Source organism: Tachypleus tridentatus, chromosome 13 (genome assembly GCF_004210375.1).
Source record: "Tachypleus tridentatus isolate NWPU-2018 chromosome 13, ASM421037v1, whole genome shotgun sequence".
NCBI classification, from domain to species: Eukaryota; Metazoa; Arthropoda; class Merostomata; order Xiphosura; family Limulidae; genus Tachypleus; species Tachypleus tridentatus.
The window spans coordinates 134,004,025-134,025,913 of NC_134837.1; the positions used below are offsets into that span (position 1 = coordinate 134,004,025).

At 33.2% G+C, this 21,889-nt stretch overlaps 1 protein-coding gene across 6 annotated transcripts in view; it reads left to right on the forward strand.

The window, feature by feature from the left end:
* Positions 1–6,208: 6,208 nt before the first annotated feature.
* btz (CASC3 exon junction complex subunit) overlaps positions 6,209–21,889 on the forward strand; it is a 44,737-nt gene continuing 29,056 nt past the window's right edge. For 4 of the 6 annotated variants that reach the window (XM_076481020.1, XM_076481019.1, XM_076481021.1 and 1 more), the window contains exons 1-6: positions 6,209–6,365; positions 11,362–11,466; positions 12,884–13,075; positions 14,668–14,828; positions 15,977–16,153; positions 17,368–18,080. In XM_076481020.1, coding sequence (XP_076337135.1) covers positions 6,270–6,365; positions 11,362–11,466; positions 12,884–13,075; positions 14,668–14,828; positions 15,977–16,153; positions 17,368–18,080 — 1,444 coding nt within the window. In that variant the 5' untranslated portion in view covers positions 6,209–6,269. Of the gene's footprint in view, positions 6,383–8,082; positions 8,147–11,361; positions 11,467–12,883; positions 13,076–14,667; positions 14,829–15,976; positions 16,154–17,367; positions 18,081–21,889 lie in introns of all 6 variants that reach the window. The other 2 variants (XM_076481022.1, XM_076481023.1) reach the window with 2 other exon arrangements.

Genomic DNA, 21,889 nt, shown 5'->3' on the forward strand with positions numbered 1-21,889 from the left:
TTAACCATTTGTGTAGGTTTCTTTCCAGAGTTGTGATGTGGAAGTGCTTGAATTCCCATGTGTTTTATATTTTATATTTGAATCACATAGCTCACAATGTCTTATGAAGTCAGTTTTCTTCAAACCAAACAGTAATTTGGTTCTGATTTCTGTTTGCTTTTTCCATGGAACTGTGTCTGGATCTTTGTCCTTTTGTGATTCGTCTTGAAACAAATTTGCTGTATGAAATCAAGAGAACCATTCTATTAGTGTATACGTATGTCAAGAAAATTTGTACATCACACAAGATAAATCCCAGTTACCCAAATTTATTAAATGATGTTGCAGAAATTACTGCAAAACATAGTATTACATATTTAATAGTGTCTATTTCTGAAAAGTCAAGTTGAAATGATGTAATATCATCACGTGTAAACAGACAATGACGTAGTATATGCCAATATCTTAACATGCTTAAAGATTCATTAAGTAGATTGCATACACATTTATATCGAAAATATTTCAAACAATCATGTCATGGTGAGCTACAGCTCGGAAACTTTACAGTGTTTGGTAAATTGGTGTAAAATCAAAGAAGCTCTTTAGATTATTTTTTTCAATTATGTTTCATTGGGAAAAAAGTATTTGTTAAATCAGTCTCGGGAATTCAGGGGCCCGGCATGGCCAAGCGTGTTAAGGCGTGTGATTCGTAATTTGAGGGTCCCGGGTTCACATCCCCGTCGCGCCAAACATGCTCGCCCTTTCAGCCGTGGGGGCGTTATAATGTGACGGTCAATCCCACTATTCATTGGTAAAAGAGTAGCTCAAGAGTTGGCGGTGGGTGGTGATGACTAACTGCCTTCCCTCTAGTCTTACACTGCTAAATTAGGGACGGCTAGCACAGATAGCCCTCGAGTAGCTTTGTGCAAAATTCAAAAACAAACGGGAATTCAGTAAAGTCAGTTTTATAAAATTAAAGTTTCTCGTCATTGAATTAAAGGTTATTTTTCAGTTTTAAATTATTTTAAATTCTTACAGTCAAATCAAAGGATATTAAAGGTTTCAAAGGTATTAAAGGTGGCAGCGGCATTCCTGCCCAAGTAATTAGCACTATCCACATGACTGACGATCCCAAATTTAAGATGAGACAGTTCATTACTTGAAGTGATCAGTTGATTACCAGTGTAATATATTCGGGTAAAACTAAGTTGTCCAGCGAGCTGTCACACAGGTCCGCTTTGTAACAAGACGTTGTATCAAGATATCGATCACGAAGTAACACTGGTTAGACCACATTTGCAGTATTGTGTTCATTCTTGGGCTCTTTACCTTGTAAATATATTCAATAGATGAAAATAGTTCAAAGGATGGTAGCTAGAATTGTGTTTGCAATGGAGGAGTTGTCAAACGAAGAGAGTTGGAAATATCTAAAAAAAATTAAAGTTAGAGGGAATATGATTCAGGCGTTTAAAAGGAATTAATGCATCATATATTTTCAAACTTAACAATGAGAATCGTAGAACCAGGGGACACAATTATAAATTTTGGCGGAGTAGAAGTCATTTTCAACTAAAATAACTTTAGTTTCCTAATAGGGTGGTTGGCTTTTGGAATGAGTTGCCTTTGAATGTTGTAGACGTAGTAAATTTAAGCTAGTTTAAAAGAAAACTTGATAATTGTGTGAATGATAAGGATTGGCTTTAATATTTTTAAGTACCTATTAATAGTTTTAGTTTAGTTTAACACTCCTACAAAAAAAATATTTACATCCACTAAAGTGATTTTGGGGCCTATCAGGCCCTATATATTTTTCCAATAGAAACACAGTGATTTAGCAATATTCATTACAAACAACTTTAGAATGGCTCTGACAAACATTTTTTTTACAATTTGAGCAAACAATTTTCGACTGTCTATCTTTTGATCTGCCGCACAAATGGCATCGTCCTCTTTTTGCCCTCTTTGCAGGCGGTTCACATGAGGTTGTTTTGTCATTATCTTTTCGGTAAATATCTTTGATTTCAAGCACCAATTGCCGTATAAATTCTCTTCTGGCTCTTGATTTATGTTGACAAAGAAATTCTGGATGTTTTGTCGAGTATAGAACGAAAGCATTGTACGCAGCAAGATCTAGAATGTTATAGAATATCCAGACTGACCAGGGCTTTGATCGCCTCTTTGTTGTATAATATCTCACCAGTTGATCGAGAGTGTCGACACCTGCCTTTGTTGCATTGTAAAGATTGACGATTTCGGGCTTTCCATTCTCTTCTACTTCACCAGACTGATGCTGAGAACTCAGTAGTAGCACATATTTTCCTGGTTTGTCAGAGTGCCTGAGAAGCGTGATGTCGTCATGGTAGAAAGACTTTGGTGATAACTCTCTAGATTTTGCATTTATTTCAGGAGGCAGGAAGGTTCTTGATTTCCGTATGGTTCCAACAAGTCCTGTTCTTTTTGTTCGTAGGTACTTGGCAAGTGTCATTGTTGTGAAGAAATTATCTGTCGTTATTGTTCTTCCTTTTCCAAGAAATGGCTGACTCAGTTCTCTGACTATTCTTTCTCCTTGATTTGTTTCTGTCGTATTTCCAACCTTTACAGTATCAATTTGAGCGTTGAGGAGGTAACTTGTCTTTGCATCTGTTAGGCACCAAATCTTTTTTCCGTATTTGCATGGCTTTGTTGGAATGTATGTTCTGAAGCCAACTCTTCCTTTGAAGTTACATAGTTGTTCATCTACTGTCAGGTATTCGCTTGGCTTGTAACTGTTTTTGCAATTTTCAATGAAAAAATTCCAGACTCCAGAGATGGCGGCATCTTTGATTTCTCTATTTCTTTGAGAGTGGATGTCAAATCTGATTTTTGAGCACATTTTTTTGAATTTGTCTTGTGTAATCAGTTTTCGCAAAAATGGCAAACCGAATTCGGTTGAAAACATTTCGTCTATCGATGCATTTTTGGATTTGCTTATTCCAAGGAAAAGATTAGCTGCGATCCATTTCTAGAGGTCTTCTTCAAAAATTGGTTCTTTCATGACGGTGTTTGTTGAGTGAATGATCTGTTCCATCACATTATCAGAAATGAAAATTTTGAATGTTTCGAATGGTGTAGAGACTCTTGGAGCAGCTTGCCTTGTAATGCCTGAGTTCCCATTGAATACATTGAGAGCTGCGGTTCTCCTGTTGATCCTTGAAAGTGTTGTTGAATAACTAAAATTATTATCTTTGGACAAAAGTTCGTTCACTGGCATCGTAGTAAGATCTTCTTGATTACTTTCTTCACTTTCACAGGGTACGGCGCGATTTGTTCATCATTTTCGGCTTCAGAAGGATCATCATCACAACTTTCAGAGTAGTCTTCGACATTATCATGTTCACTTTCATCGTCGGATGGTTTTGTCAGTAAATGTACAGCTTCATCAAAAGATATCATTTTTGACACGGTTTGAATATTTCAGCTCCTATATATATAGGATTTGTGGATTCTTCTAGAATATTCCAGAAGCTTCAAGAATATTCTAGATTATTCTAAATACTTCTGTAAAGTTTCTAGAATGTTCTAGAACAGGCGTGGGCAAACTAGGCAATAATCAGGACCGTCTAAAATTATTGTTGAAGTAGAGTTATTATCCTAAATATCCATCTTTTGAAAAGAAGTTGTAAAATTAATATATTTTTACTATAATTTGCTTTTTTCGGAAAAGGCCTGTTTAGGAAATAAATAAAGTCATTTTTATGTTTTTTGATCTGGGGCCTAATAGGCCTTACAATACCCTTAGTGGATGTTTTAAAAAAAAATTAAATATTATTTCGCAAATGTCTGAAAAGTCAAAATATTATTGGTCCTTAAAATATAAAGGGATAGGGTCAGTTAATGGCAATTTCATTTAAATACAAAATTATTAGCCTAATATTAATAACCTTTCAAGTTGGTCTGGGGCCTATTAGGCCCCAATTTTCGTAGGAGTGTTAAAGGATAGGACAGCCGAGAAGGTTTGGTTTGTTTTGAATTTTGCGCAAAGCTACATGAGGGCTATTTCCACTAGCCGTCCCTAATTTAGCAGTGTAAGGCAAGAGGGAAGGCAGCTAGTCATTACCATCGACTGTCAATTCTTGGGCTACTCTTTTATCGACGAATAGTGGGATTGACCGCACATTATAATGCCCCCACGGCTGAAAGGGCGAGCATGTTTTGTGTGACGGGGATTCAAACCCGCGACCCTCGGATTACGAGTCGAGTGCCTTAACCACCTGGCCATGCTGGGCCAATAAAACATTTAACAGTACTTATAAACTAAAGTTTTGCATAAAATAAATCTGTGAACCAACTTAATTAATATAAAATTAAACTGGACGTAAAAACATTAAATATTAAGTGTAAACAATCAAAGAACAATTTATATAATATTACGTTGTATCATGTCAGGGATACCCAGCAAACCATCGATACAGGTTAGTTAGTTAGTTAGTTATCACCATTAGATTCCATGTAGGAATATAGGGCCGCAATCGCTTGCGGATTCTTCAACAAGTATTTAAGTGAGAAAGTTGTTAGCCCACTGCACCGAGCCGTCCATAATTTAGCAGTGTAAGACTAGAGGGAAGGCAGATAGTCATCACCACCCACCGCCAACGCTTGGGCTACTCTTTTACCAACGAATAGTGGGATTGACCGTAACATTTTATAACGACCCCACGGCTGGGAGGGCGAGCATGTTTGGCGCGAGGCGGGCACGAACACGCAACCCTCGGATTACGAGTCGCATGCCTTACGCGCTAGGCCATGCCAGGCCCGTCGATACAGGTAACATTAGTTAGTTAGTTAGTTATCACCATTAGATTCCATCTAGGAACATAGAGCCGCAATCGCTTGCGGATTCTTCAACAAGTATTTAAGTGAGTAGGTTGTTAGCCCACTGCATACAGGTAACATAGGAGAGCCAAATTAAGTTTGAAATAATATATATATATATATAATTTTGTACAGTATGCAAATAATTATAATTTATGTTTTCTATTGAAATTTTAGTGAGTACTGCTTTGCACATACGAAACATTTAGTGACGCAACCTAAAATCACTAGGAATTTTCAAACGCGTTAATTCTACCAATAATAACGTGTAGCAAAAAGGATTTACTAGACAATATTTTTGTTGAAGATACTATTTCTTATCTTGTGCAGGACTCCTCTGTATTATCAAAATTATAGATTGCGTGAATCACACATGACTAGTGTTTTAACATTAAATTACATACACTTCTTATGTATGTATTTTTGTTATTTTCTAGTTGTTTTTTTCTGGTAAAACTTTATTGTTAAATTCATTCCTGCCATTCACCATTTTGTATTACAACACTATTAGCCTTGTTCTCCGTTGATACAGCGGTAAGTCTTCGGATTTGCAACGCTAAAATCAAGGGTTCGATTCCCCTCGGTAAACAGCAGATAGCCTGATGTGGCTTTGCTAAAAGGAAGATACACACACACACACACTGTTAGTCTGAATTTTCTCGAAACCCTTCTTAATAATATTACATATTAGTTTTACTTCTTTCTTAAATGAAACACGGATTAGCTATGTGGTAAAGCTTTGGATTTCGGAACACACAAACTGCGTTCTAAAATATTTTAGATATGTTATAAGAGTAATAACTAATTCATTTTTTTGATGATGGGTGCTGCCTTTTGTCTGATCAGTAGTTCAAAATTAGGGATTAGCAGATAGTCTTAGTAACTTTGACATAAATACAAATTATCCCTTCAATTATGTGTTTTTCGCGAAAATAGACTAGAGACTCTACATTCTCCTTCCAAATACTTTGCAAGTTATAATTTTATACACTATTTTAAAACTAAGCAGCTACTTTCATTTGTTACATCCAATGAGGAACATACAAACTACTCCTTCGCTTCTATAAACCATAATAACAAGATCGGCGAAGAACCCCGCAAGGGCGTCCAAAAAAAAGAGAGAGAGACCAGAAATAGCAAAAACCTTTACTTTCACTTATGGGCTCTTAGAATTACCAATTGTGGAAATGACTGAGTTTCCTCGACATTGAAATTATTATTTCAAATAGCAATGCATTTTTTTTGGGTATTGAATCACATTTCACGTACTGAAATAAAATGTTACGGTAATCTTGTCAAAAGTCGAAATTTACAAAAATACAGTGGAGAATTAAAGTCCAGTTCTTCATTTCAAAGGCAGAGAAGTGTCAAAGGTTCAGGCTTTTCAGTAGTGCGACCACTAGGGCGGTACAAGAGATTAAGTGACGAATGTTTTAAGCATGGCCGAAAGGCGAAGAAGACGATTAGTTACCGATGAATCTGAGCTCTCTGATGGATCTGGTGGAGAGGCTGTTGTCGAGAAAGGATCTGATTTGGTAATATTAATGACTTAGTGAGTTTTAAATTGTAATTTAAATGAAGTATACATTTCAGTTAACAAGATTATCAATCATACCAGGACTGATCTCGGTACAGGTTTATAAGGCCTAGTACTAGTAGCATGAGTAATAAGCCAAATAAGAAACTAAAACTACTATAGTGTTACTGTAAAAGCTAAACACAGCGATAGTTTTTACGTTATGCAGTGACTGCAATCTGGTTCTGGAATTTAATGTTACGGTTTATAAAAATGCTGTTACCGTATCAAGCATGAAGGAGAGCAGAATACTTGCCCGAAAGTTGTTTTAAATTGAATTTGAAATAGGTCAAAAGGTTACATGTTTCGTGAATGATGACTGAATAATAATTAAGTTGAGAAAGTAACTAACTGATGCAGTGATGGATATTGTGAGTAATGATGTTTAATTATAAAAAGAAAGAAAAATTAAAGGAGTAATTGTGACAAACGAGGAAAATGTTTTTAGAAGTACAAAATTAAAAGGTTAGAAAATAGAAGTATAAATTTGAATTAATTTTGATTAATATTGATTTTGAGATTAATATTGTGGTAGACTTCAAGGTCTGGAAGCTCAAATGAGGGATTGTTTGTTATTTTTCACTTTAGTATTTTTGTTATTGTTATAAATGTACAGAATTATTTATTTGATGATGTGAAGGTAAAACATGGAAGGTTTCACTTAAATCATTTTAAGTTTTAGTTGGGTCTCACACTGTTCCCTTCCTCTTTCAGTTTGTTTATTTCTGCTTCTAATCTACTTTTTCCACCTTCTAATAGGTATACTGTTATTGTTCTGAAATTTTTGTTAAAACTAATTAATCATCAAGTTTCTTAGTAAACAAGAAAGTGTAGTGTAGTGTCTTTCCAAACCTCTTGAAGTTACATTTGAGCCTGCAGTTTTCATGTGTAATATATATATATATATATATATATTTAACTAAAAGTATTTCACGAGTAATGAATTAACCTAGTACTAAAATCCTCTATTAGTTCATTGTCTCCTCATGTTTTTAAGGATTAACCTGTGAAATTGAACTTGGATCCATTATGTCAAATTCAGCTTAAAGCTGTTGCTAGGTTATGATATAAATAAAAGAGAATGCATTTTATTATTAACATCACGTGTACACAAAAGTAAAGACCAGTTATTTTCACTTCTAATAGTTATATTTTTGAGTTTCATATATTTAAAGGTAACCTCAAATAATGTGAAAACAAAGTAATAACAAAAATCTGATATAATTAATTCTTAAATGTTAGGCTTAACAATAAAAATGTTGACAATAGGCTATGGATATTTGGTATTGAGTATTTACTTCCAGAGTGTAAGTATTAATACAATGTTTAAGACTAGGGTAGAAATTAAGCATTCACAGTTTGTTAGGTGTAATGGGTGCAACAAATGGATTTTATTTGGGAACATGTGACTGGAGTGTGCTTTTAAAGAAGCTAATAGTGAAGATGTGTGACTTGCATATAGAGTTTGTAAGTAAAGTAGAGACAATAGATACAGATAAGTGTAGACTGTGAGAAGTAGCTGCAGGATTTTAGGAGGAGCTTAAATTTTTACATGTAAGGAATAAATCAGCTAACAGTTACTTTAAGGAAATTAGAATACTTTTAGGCTACAAGTGATTTTAGTTATAGTAGGTCTATTCTATTGACCAGCAAATTTCAGCTCTTGACTTCTGCAGATGAGGAACTACTGGAGGGAATGAAAACAAAATGGACAGAGAAGGATATAGATGATAAACTTAAGTAAGTTATAGTTATAGGTGATTCCTTGATAAGGGATGTGGAGAGGAGAGGATAGTCTGTGGGATAAATGGGAAGAAAAGAACCAGGGTATGCTACTAATTTATTGTGCACATAAGGGTTAATGATGTAGTGTAAGGTAGGTCAGAGAAGCTAATTAATAAGTGCAAGAAGTTGATGAAGGCATTTAAAAAGGCAGTAATTTAAGTTTGTGTGGAATACTATTCAGAGTCAACTTTGGGGGATGAAGTTACAAGTAGGTCATTAGGGCTAAATGATAAGCTTTGGTTAGTATGTAAGGATGAACAAATTATTTGGATTTGTGAGATCAGCTCAATGGAAGAAGAGAACCTTTTGTAATGAATGTTTTACATTTAAACAGGATAGAAGCTGGCTTGTTTGTTAAAGCTATTAACTCAATTGTAAGGGAAATGTTAATCTAGGACTAAATGGTGGTTAGGACCAGGATAAACTAAATGCAAAAAGGTTAAAAGGCAGATAAAAGTTTAGGATAGAAAATGAGTATAGAAATAGTTATAAGGATAGGTTTAATTGTTACTGTTGTGATTCTAGAAGTATAAGAAATATAATAGATGACTTCAGAACATTGGTAAGAATGGATGATTTTGATATAATGGGTATAACTGAAACATGGTTAAATGTAGATTATTTGGATGATAGAAATTTCTTTGGAATACAGGGTTATATACTATGTAATAAAAATAGAGCTTTAAAGAGAGAGAGGGAGAAGTGGCTTTGTATGTAAAATTTGGATTTCATTGGATTTCTGTTAGTGGATATGAAGGAAAGAAGCTTTTATTGGGAATGTGTTAGACTACCAGATGACACTCATGAAATTAGTGAGAAACTCTATAATAATATTAAGATTTTAGTTCTTTACAAAATTGTTATGGGCGATTGTAATTTCCATTGTACTCATCATATAGATTGGGAAATGCTAGAGTTAAACCATGGGTGAGAAAGGTTTTGGAAAATATTGCAAATGGTTTTCATCACAAATTAGTCAAGGAACCAACTATAAACAGTACTGTTTTAGATTTATTGTTGACTCAAATACAGAAGTGATTGAGAGAGTGAAAACTGGGAAAACAGCTGGACATATGTGATCATTGCCTTAATAGGTTCAATGCTTTGCTGTATATGGAGATAAGAAATAATGATATTTTGGTTACAAACTTCAAAAAAGCAAATTTTGAAGGGATGTGGCGAGAATTATCTGTTGTGAATTGGCAGCTGAGTTATTTGGAGACATGGATCAGATGAAGAAAATTTTTAAATATTCAAAGTAAACTTATTTCTTATAGAAAGAAAAATGTAGCTGCTAGTAAAAAACCAGGATGGCTTGCAAAGAGTACAAGAGATAACATTCAAGAAAAGCATCACAAACTTAAGAAGTTTAAATTAACTGATGACAGGAGATTCAGATATCACGAACAAGAAAGTTGGTGAAAAATTAAATTAGGGTATCAGAAAAGATGTATAAGAAAAGGTTGGTTGGAAATGTAAAAATTAACACTAAGGGTTTCTTTAAATACTTTAATAAAACCTGAATTTGGATGTTGGAATACTACAGAATTACTTGGATCAGTTTATTAGTTGAACAAAAGTGCAACATATAATCTTCAGTTGTAGTGTCTCCAAAATAATGTATTTATCTTAATTTGGTTCACAAATTTGTGGATGTGAACCAACTGAGTTGCATAACCATAAGGGACATTGAAATAGTGGTGGATTTGTCATCATGCCATCAAGGCTGTACTGTATTCAATAAGTGAAAAATTAATCATCAGATAGTGAATGAAATAAAAGAAATGTGTTCTGGTGCATCATCTGTTTGGCTTATCTCCTAAAACATGGAATGTGATACTTATTTATCCATCTTCTCATTGCTCTTGAGAGATTTGAAAGCAAAGTTTCTCTTATTGCACGTACAGAAAAGAGTAATGGAACTGATAAAATAAGTATTAAGTAATATGTATTTATCAACTAAGTAGCTACAATTTTAGGAAGAAACTGCACAACCTAATAAAAAATCAAGGAAAGTGATAATAATTAATGAAAATTAATGATTGTTGACAGTGGAAATGGATAAAATCCTTCATCTAGGGCCCTCAGCAGATGACATGAGGCAGCCATATCACTTGTACACAAATATTTTCTGATTGTCATATTTCTTTTTTTTTCTTATTTTAGGTAAGTTATTGACTCCATGACACTTTAAAAAATTATTAGTTTTAATAAATATGCTTATGTTATGGTTTACTTTACACACTTGATGTGTAACTGATTCATAAAACTGAAGTATTATTTTTGTAATAATAGTATTTTGCTTTGTTACTTTCACGCTATATTTTTCTGGCATTGATTGTTCATGCTAGTTCAGTGTGATTTTATTGTTAGGGCATTAAACAGTAGTTAGATAAGAAATTTGCTGACTATCAGATTGTACATTGTCATAAATACATGCTAAACTATTTCTAAGAAGCTCAACTTCACCTAATTTGCTATACCACCTTTATAGGTATTTTATCGGTTGAGACCTCAGAATGCAGGAATCTTTATTATTAACAGCACAATTAGGTTAATTAGTTAAATAACCATAAGTTGGGCACAGTCAGTAAAGATAGGGTAGTAGGGCTTACTTTCCCAAAACATCTTGCCATGTTGGTTTTAGTTTCACCATTTAGCCTAACATTAGTTTTGTAGAAGTGCCAAGAAGTAGGATGGGTGAGCCTTGTCAATGTCTGTTACTTTCTTATCTGTGTATTATTATTGCTCTACCTCTTCTGTTGTAGCATCTTAAGTAACATAAAGACAGCATTAGCACTGATATCAAAAGGAATCTGCCATCAACACAATATTATGAATACTTTCCATGTTGTGGTTAATGATTATACTAACCCACAAGCTTCTATGGATGGTAATGTTTTCATATTTCTTTTTTTGTTGTTAACTTCCTGTATGATAGCAAACTCTTAATTTCTGTAATGTCAAAATTAATTTTATAGCATTTGAGTTGTTCAAGCACCATGTGTAACTGAGATGATAGTGATGTTTGGTTACAGAAAATATTGATGTTATGAACTATATGGCATTCTAAATTAGTTATAGGAAATAGCATTTATTTCTGAAAAATTGTACATTTGTGTGTTAAATAGGCTGTGTTGCTAAAGATGTTTTTTCCTTTTTGACCCTAGGAGAGTGAAGGAGAGAGAACTGTAGCTGTGGAAGGAATGAAAGAAGCAGGTGCAAGTGAATATGAAAGTGCTGAAGATGAAGATGTGGTGGCTTCAGAAAGTCAGGTATATTGTATTTCACCAAATTTAGATGTTTGTTTACAGTTGTGTTTTCTTACATTAGAACTCTGAAATCATTTCTTTCCTAAGAAGTTTACAGAGAAAAGTTGGTAACTCTGAGAAATTCACAAACGCGTCGGGCACTGTGGGTTTGAGCACTTAATATGGATGATGTCACTAAGTGGTAAACAGTTATTATGAACTACAATATCCTCATCATTATATTGTTATAGTGTGAATGTTTGATTGGAAGGCTTGTATTTGGTGATTATGAAATGGTTAGGTTATTAATTTCTGGTTTTTCTTTAACTTTTGCTAATGAAGACTTAAGCAGTATTCCTCATCTTGAACAAATGAACTACAAAGTTGAACAAGGTGATTACATCAATTCTGGGTTTGTTAAAATAAAATTGGGAAGTTTAAAGAATGATAAGGTTCCTTTTACAGATATTTATCTGAGAATTTTTAAAGGAGATCAAGGATTGTGTGAGCCACCTGCTACAGTTTTTTTGCAAGTCCTTAATTAGTGGACAAGTACCAACAGATTGAATATTAACCAATGCTACTCCTATCTTCAAGGGAGGTGAAAGAAGTTGTCCCAGTAATTATAAATCTATTAGTCTTGCATCAGTTGTGGGAAAAGTTTTGGAAAGTCTGATAAAAGATACTTTTGCAAGGGCATTTAACAGAGTTTAGAATTTGATTGGATAGTCAGCATGGTTTCACTAAGGATAAAATCTTGCCTTTCAAATATTTTGACATGCTTTGAAATTGTTATTGCATATGTAAATGATGGTAAGGGTGTATCTGGAATTTCAGAAAGCATTTGACAAATTTTCACATAAAAGGCTTGTAAAGAAATTTATAGGTAAGAAGGATAAGTTAACTGATTGGATAGAAGAATGGCTTGGTGGAAGAAAGCAGGAGGTTGTTATAAATGGAGTCCATAATAACTGGATTAATGTTGCAATTAATGTACCCCAGAGCTCAGTCTCAGAACCATTGCTCTTTATGATTATGATTAACATTAACTCTTGGCTAGGTGGAATTCACTCAGCTCATAACCATGAAAGTATCTATGAGAGTAATTATACTCTGATTTTTAATAATGTATGTGTATGTTTATACAATTTTGCAGATTATTAGTAAGCATTGCAAGGCTTTGGTACACAAAATATCAGATTTTTAAATTGTTTTAATTAGACTTTCTTGTATTTCTTTCAGAATGCAGAGTAATTTTTAGTTTAGGATTAAAAATACTTTTATACATGAGAAAATTTTTAAATTTCACATGTGAAATATTTACAACTAACAGATAATTATCAACTTATTTTTAAAAAAAAGAAACTTTCTATTTTAGTCTAACTAGTAACAGCTGACCATAGGGAATCATTTCTGCTGGTTGTAGTAATTTGTGTTAAAGTTTCAGCATGAAGGAGAAGCAAGCACAGAACAAGACTCCACAACAGAATTTATAGATGAAGGTGGCATGGAAGACACTGCTGATGTTGTAATAGAAGGAGAACTAGAACAGGTCCATGAAGAAATCTTCTTAGATGATTTTGATGAAGATGATGTAGATTATGTTGGAGAGAGACAGGAAGGAGATGGAGAGGTGATTGATTTTCTTTGTTAAAAAGTGTTGCACCAAATGTGTTAAAATTAATATACAAATTGTTGGGAATATATTGCAATTGAAAACTATATTATGTAAAAATTAAGTGAACATACTTTTGTTTACACGGTTTTTTGCAGCTACTACCTAGTTACCTGTCAGAATGTGGTGACCCAGAAAAACATTTAGATTTTGATTATAATTCTTTGTACTTTTTTATTTTTTGTGTAACTGACTTTCCCTTACATGTTTCTTAATAATAAAATTCTGTAAATTAATCCATTTAAATTTATATATTGAAGCAACTTTGGAGAAAGTGATATGACCTTATCCATGTAATACCCTTAGGTCCCTTTCTATAGAAACTTGTTTTGCTAAATTTTGTATATTGGGTATTAACAGAGTTCCTTTGAAGAAGCATACAATGCTATCTCATGTTGTCTCTTGATAGGACAGTAGTGAGTCTATGGACTTGAATCACTAAAGAAACTGGGGTTTGATTTCTCGTGGTAGACAAATCAAGTAGCTAAATGAGGCTTTGATATACAACAGGACAAATTTGTGTCTTCAAATTTTTTTCCTTTTTTGTGGTGGCAAAATGAGACCCAGTAGAAAAACAGGGTTTAATTTATGCAAAACCTTAGCCAAATTAATGAACTATCAAGTTCATTTAAGGTTTTACTCCATGTTGTGACCAACTTATGATTGTATGAAGCAAGAAAGGTGAAGAGACTAAATGGCAATTATATATTTATGTACTATGTTGAACAGCAAATGATGAAATAAAGATAAATTAGCTCTACTGAGAGACCATCTTTTCATTGAACCAAACTATGCTTTAGTATGAACAGTGTAAAGCTATGAGATAACCACAGCAACCTTGTATATAGATTTATCATTGTAACTAGTAGGCCAAGCATAGCCAGATGGTTACAGTGCTCAACTTGCAGTCTAAGAGTTGCAGGTTTGAATCCCACTCACACCAAACACGTTCAACCTTTTGACTGTGGGGTGTTATAAAGCTACAGTCATTCCCATTATTTGTTGGTAAAACAGTAACATAAGAGTTGACAGTGGGTGGTGATGACTAACTGCCTTCCCTCTAGACTTACACTGCTAAATTAGGGATGTCTAGTGCAGATAGCCCTCATGTAGCTTTGGGTGAAATTCAAACAAGAAACAAACATTGTGCCTAGTAAATTAAATTAATAGCTGTCATGAAAATATATATTGAGAAGAAGCACTATATAAAAGGATTCTTTTCTTCTTTGTGTGTGAGGATATTTATTCAAATTTCCCTAAGCTTGGGGGCATTCTTCTTTATAAATTAATTTTACTCCCCCACCCCTCCAAAATCGTGTTCATATCCACTTCCCTCACTGATAGTACTTAACTGCAGGTTTCTTTGTTAAATTGTCTTGTATGGAAGACTGTACAAAGAGACTATCTTGACATGAATTTCAAAAAGAAAACTTGTTTTAATATAACATTTTCAAGGAAAGCATTACATGAAAAACATCATGGTAAATTTGTAATTGGTAGGAAAGTGTTACATGAAACACATGAGGGGAACTTCTTGCTTTATTTTTCAGGAAGGTGCTTCACCATTCCAGGCAGTGGAAAAGGTCCTCGATGATGATGAAGACCGAAGAAATCCACAGTTTATTCCCAAGAAAGGTGCATTTTATGAACATGATGACAGAATACATGGGGAGGAAGAGACAGTTGAGAAGAAGAAGCCAGAAGAAGAGATGTAAATATTTATAATATTTATCTTGATGTTACCTTAAGTACCTTTTTTTTTTTTAATGATGAACTTCGTAATTTGCCATTTATTGGGAGGCTACTGCACTTACAGGCAAACATAAACACTTTATGCTTAGGTTCAGTAATGGCTTTTGGAGAAAATACCTGTTTTCTTAAGAAAGTCATTTAATGAGATTATATAGTATTGTTGAAGGAGAAATAATTTAAGGCTTGCACTTAAACTGTTGCCATTTATTAACATACATTTTTAGATTTAGACTATTGGGAATTAAACCTTCAAATTTATTGCATTTCTAAGTGTCTAATATTATACTCTAATGCTTTATACATAAACATCATTGCAGAAAAGAGAATTTTGTGTATAGTGAATTTACAGATTTTTCATATTATAACTTTATGGGTTTTGCTTGCTTTCTCCATTGTTGCCCCCACTCTTCTGGTAGATTAGTAGTAAATTTCAGAGCTTGTAGTATTAATACCAATGTCAAATGCAGCATAGATAGACCAACATGTAGCTTTATTCTTAACAAGCTCTCAAGAGCAAGTGATGGTAAAATTTGTCATTTAGAGGACATTAACACACCTGCAGATCAGAAGGTGGCCATACTGGTGTAAAAATATTTCAGTGATGTATATATGTCATGTAAAACCTAAGTTATTAGTTGTGTAGTTGTGAATTTGACTTCATTTAACACCCAATTTTGAATAAAATTTTTTTCCTAGATCTGTTAATGAAAACATTTTTATATGACACATGTTATGTTTTTAGCTAAGAAAATATCAAGTTAGTGTGAGAATAAAATTACAATTTCGTAGCCACTGATCCTCCCTATGTGTGATGTCTTATGTGACTACAAGCAGTACATTATTTTTAAGAAAAAAGTTTTTTGTATAATATGTGTGATTATTAATGTACAGACCAGATCATTGAATTTCATTTACAAAGTGTAATAAGGGGCTTGTTTTTTTTTTTAAACAGTTATATTTGGTTGAAGAAAATCTTGGGCATAACAACAGACAAACATCATCATTATCAATCTGGGAATTTTCTCTAGTTCTTATAACTACTTTTTTGTATTGAAAAAAAACTTTTGATTTTGGTTCATCTTTACTGTCTTTTGTTATTTTTTTTAGTAAAACTGATAATAAGAAAAAGAAGAAACTATGGTTGGATGAAGAAAAGTGGGACCACGATATGTTTCATGAAGAGGAGCAGGCACCGAAGTCACATGAGGAAGTGGTAGCAGTCTATGGTTATGATATCAGAAGTGAAGATGGTCCACCACGAGCTAGGAGGAGGAGGAGATATGGGTATGTAAAGTTAACTTTCAGTAAGTAACTCACAGCTGACTCTGAGTAAAGTCAATTCTTAATACCTCAACTTTTCCTTTTTGTATTTCATGATGTCTTTGCAGAGACCTACTGTGTTTCTTCTAAATACTTTACAGTTGATTGCCATTTCTTCCTTTCTAAGTTGATTGACTTGAAACGTGGAAAGGTTATGCATTGATCCAGTATGCCCAATACTTTTTAATTATTTATTTAGGGCTATTTAAGGATTTTATTTGGTGAAAGGTTAACAACCCCCAAAAAGTGTATATTTTGGACTCGTTTGGGGTTGTATTTACAGTAGTCAAGATGAAAATTGGCAAAATGTAAATTTTTATATATCTAACACATTGGCATTTAAAAAAGCTGGATTTGCCTCTTTTTTTGGGGGGGCATAGGAGGATCTGAGATCACGAGAAAACATAATTTTGTGGTTTTGGAGTCAGTTACTCTGCCATATTCTGACCAATTTACTTGAGATTTGGTCCAAAGATACTTTTCTTCAGGTTCTACACACTAACAAACATAAATAATGGGCTTATTAATATTTAGTGATTGTCAAAGAGTCAAGGTGTCACAAAATTCATTATTATAGCATTATAACATTATCGCAAGGACTTTTTAAAGGATAGAAGGTTTTATGTACTGATAATCACTATGTGCATAATAAGTTTTAAATCCACCTTGCATTTTATCAATCAAAGTTTGTGTTCAGTTTTTTCTTCATTTTCACCATTGAAAATGTACTTACATCTGTTCATTTTCTGGTTGTAAACTGGTTTTTTAGCTTAACATCAAGAGACTTTGGCATTTTAAGTTTGAATTCTAAGTGCATGAAATGTCTAACCTATCATTAGTTTATTCTGTCTCATTTTCCATTTCCTGGAAGAATTCCATTAGAGTGTTAGAATCTTTTCCCATTAAGCTAAGAAATCCAGTTCTTTAACAGAAAAAGAGCACCACATCAGTGCATCTGGAGTTTTGAAAATATTAAAGAAAAAGGAGAACATGAACTTCAGGTTCTTATGTATTAAGTTATAAACTGTATTTTGTGTATGGTATTACTATATGTGGTTAGAGTGGAGTGTAGTCTAAGAGGAAGTAATCAATGGTTATACTTGTGATTCACGTTTTCTGTAAAAGATCCAAATCAGTTGAAAGCTGATTTTTCAATAAAGTTTTTATTCACACTTCAGTCGAGGACCAAACAAATACACAAGAAACTGGCAAGATGAAGATGCTTATGTGACGGGGCTTGTCAGTGAAAGAGGTAACAGGGGTAGAAGACGAGGTAGGGGTCGTGGACGAGGACAGAGACAGTATCAGGATGGATCTTTTATGCATGAAAATAAAGAAGTTAGAGGAAATAGAAAATCTTCAAAAGATGCATCAGACTCCTTAATAAACACTGAGGATTTTCCTTCTCTTCCATCACAACAACATATGGACCAGAATACATATAAAAATGAAAGTGATGTAGTTGTAAATAATTCAGCTTCAAAAGATTCTGAAGTAGTACAGTCATTAACTTTTGAAAATTCAAAATATGTCAACAAATATAAAGCAACTGATAAAGAAGAAGAAAGACACTTAAAAGGGCAAGGATATTCAAGCAGAACACCAAGAGGTAAAAAACCACCATTTCCAACTGTTTCGAGAGGCCATGGAAGAGGACAGAGAAAATTGGAGCGCACATTTAGCAATCCCACCAACTCGGTGAATTCTACTGCTAATGCAAAGTCCACAAGCAGATCTCGTCAACGCACTTCAAGTAGCACTGATGATAGCTTGGAATCTGGTGTTATAGGAGAAATTGAAAAGCTAGAAATTGGTGAACCAAGAGTCAAAGAGAATCAAATGAATTTCAAAGACAAGATACCTCGTAAAGATGGAAGGAGAGAGAATCATAGTAAGTGAAGAAGAGCATACTCTTAGTGCTTTTCTAGCAATATATATTCCATACTTGAAAATGTTATTTTACATTTAGAAATTTAATGGTCTATGTTGACCTCTGTTTTACATACTTGTTGAATAAGGTACAACTTAATTGTGTATATAAAGTTTTTAATTTAACAAAATGGCCATTTTAGATGGGTTTTTAGTGAAAAGTTAATTGAATTTTTAGTGCCACACATAAACTATTTATAAACAAGTTTGACTTATTTATGTTGCTTCAAACTGTTGATATTTCATGATTTGTTGCTGTCTCTGTGGGTTGTTTTTCACATGAGTGATAGTCAAGCAAGGTTTCTCTTAAGAGATCTGAAATCTCACTGAATTAATGAATATTGATCGCTTACTAAGAAAGTTTAGTAACATACAGTTGAATAATTATATTATTTAAACATTCCGATGAGCTTGCAAGTGAAATGAAAGAAGAAAATGTAATTACATTTAATTTTTAGGACTGTAAGGTCTGTTGGTTTCATCTAGGCTATTGTTTACATGAAACAAAACTCACTTAAAAAAACAAACAAATCCATATCATTCAAGTCATATTACATCTACTACATTGGTAGTAACTCAGCCAAAGGCCAACTACCCTGTTGGAAAAATAAAACTGTTAGCTGTAAATGACTCCTACCCTGCCAAAATGTAATATTTGTCTTATGATCCTACTATTCTCACCATTAAGTATTAAAAAAAGATGCATCATTATTTTCAATTCCTTTAACAAATTCAAAAACCTCAATCAGATCTCCTTTAACTCTTCTTTTTTCAAAGGAAAGTTTTAGAGGTCTTAGCTTATCTTTTTATGACAACCTTTTTTGTTACACATGTTATTCTAATAGCCCTTCTCTGAAATCTTCCAACAATTCATTATTCTTTCTGAGGTAAGGAGCTGATAAATGAATACAGTATTATTCCAAATATGGCCTAACCAGTGACTTGTGTAATTAAATTATAATGTGTTTAGGCTTGGCCAATCTTTTGTCTATATCATTAAAATAAAAAAAAAGAGAAAAGGTCTTAGGACTGAACCCTCAGGTACCCCACTTGAATGAATGTGTAACGATCGTTGACATGGTTAGAAAGGCAAAAAAGTGTTTGATAGTTATGGGACATTGTCTGCTTTTTGTATTCCATCATTCTGTGTTCCTTGATGAATTATGTAATTGACATTTAATGCATTACTGCCATTAGTATAAAAAAAATAGTAGGGGTAAGTCAACAACAGTCAACAGCAAACAAATAAGACTCAGGTAAGTACTGTATTTCTTGTTTTTCATGTATTCTTTATTATTATTATACAAGTAACTAAAATGTAAAAATATAGGAAGGTTTTTAGGTTATCTAAGGTTAGATTAGGTTAATTAATACTGACAATAAAATTTGTTAGGAGGCATGCATGTGAGCAACTTGGTGTGGGTAATAATTTGTTTGAGTGACATGAGCTGCATGTTCCCCAAGTGATTTACAACTTATAATGGTGCAAATAGAACTAGTAGTTAGACATGACACAGAGAGCAATAAAATTTAGGTATCAATAGGTGTATATTGTCATTAGTTTAAAGTTATTTGGGATAAACAAATGTAGTTTCATGTTATGATTTGAAATAATTCTAGTTAGATAAAAAGGATAATTTTTTTGGGATTATGAGTTCGATCAAATTAACCTACCCTGTATATTTAGTGTAAAGAAAATAATAGCTGAAAAAATGGTTTGAAATGTGTTTAGATTTTAGAGGTTACACAAATGACAATTGAGATTTCTGAGATGAAAAGTATTTTTAATCTTAACATGAATATTATTTTGTACATGGACTATTAAATAAAAAACTGTATATTCACTGACAAATCTGTAGTGAAATACATAATTTAAAAAATGCACAAGTGACTTGTAATGTTTAGTAAAAGATTGTCATATTTGTTAAGATATACATACTGGTATTGACATTGAGCCCTTATTTAGAGACTTCATAATTGGCTTATTGTTAAATGTAAAGTGCATGTACTGTATGTGTGTACTCTAGTCTAGTTTGTAAGGTTGTAGGTACTGACTGGGCACGTGTTCAACACTTTGTGTTATTTGAAATATCTTAAATCCACACCCTTAGTGTAATTTAATAAGCAGTAGCTTTTCCAGAGACTGTCAAAAAATGAGTAAGTCAAAATTTTCCCTCAGTGAAAACATGCTTACTTCATCCCTCCCTCAAATTTTTTAAACTTTTTTAAATTTCCTACCTCAGATTTAAGACTAGTATGTTTAATTACTGGTCACAATTTCCAGTGTTCTCTCACCTGCCCATTATTCAAGGATATCCAAAAAAATTGTAACAGGTGATTTACATGTCCAGTTTGTAATCTTCTTCCAAACTGTTGGTAATTATTATTTAGCAAAGAAGCCCTATCATTCTTTAAACTTTTACTTGTAGCCACTGTTTTGTCTACAATAATCTATCTTGAATGTTAAAAACGTAAAATTTTTACTTATTTGTTTAGTGTCCTCAATTAATTCAGTTGTTCGACACAACATACAATTTTTGTTGCTTCCCTTCAAAATTTTGTCAAAATCTTCTTATTCTCCACAGGGAATAAGTCATCGAACCTAATTAAACAATAAGTCATCAAATCTAATTTAACAATGACCAATTGCACTCAGTTGTGCCTCAGTCTTCACTCTCTCAACCATTTATATATTGGAAATTAACAATAAAACCTTGTTACTAGTAGGCTTCATGAGCAATTGGTGTTGGAAACCATTGTGAACAGTTTTGAAAAAAGTTGTCTCCTTCATGACTCATGATTTGACACTTAGATTTCTTAGTTGGTATGTCTGAAATTATGACTTCATCAAGTTTTTCACAAGCTTCATCAGTTTCATCTGGTGGCCTGTAATAAATTCTAACTAAAAGCTTTCTCCCCATCTATCCTTGCTGTTATCTTTGATGCCCTCAACTGCAAAAGGATGAAACTCGATTTTTTTACATACAGTACCTCTCTTTCCCTTCTTTTTATTATGCCCCCCACTGCCCATCTGTCTGTTTATACCAGTCTTGTGGGCTGATATTATAAGATTGCATATTTTATCAAGCTTATTTAACAAGTACTACATACAAAGTTCTGTACCTTACCAACTTTAAGGTCAGGGTCAAAAGGTCATTGGTACTTAGAAAATCCACTTCAACCTTGTGGATGGTGCTGTGTCATAAAATTGGGGATGACAAGACTCAAACTAACAGTATCAGTAGAAGGATAGGTGTGTTGTGAAGATATGTACTTGTTAGTACTCTGACACTTTTAAATAACCTATAACCTTGTATTTCAATTTATGTTGTACAATTTTCCCTATGTTTAACTTGTTTCAGCTACTCCCATTGTGACAAAATTGTGAATTCCAATTACTGCTCTAAAGACGTATGTTTTTTATATGCAGGGTGTTCAGAAAGTCACTGTGCACTTGTATATTTATTAACAGACAAAACTGCACAGTGACTTTCCAAACACCCTGTACTACTATTGTAAATTTCAGTTATTCCCATTATGACAAAATTGTAAATTCCAATTACTGCTCTAAGGTCATATGTTTTATTTCATATACTTCTATTGTTACAAATATTAACAGTTTAACCTACATTTAAAACTATTTCTGTACTTTTTGTATACTGCATTTTTCTCTACATTTTTGTTTTCTGCACTTAGTTTACGCTGGTCCTCACTATTGTCTCGTGTTAGTTTAAAGTAGCCTTTACAGCTTAATTAGTAACCTTTGAAAAC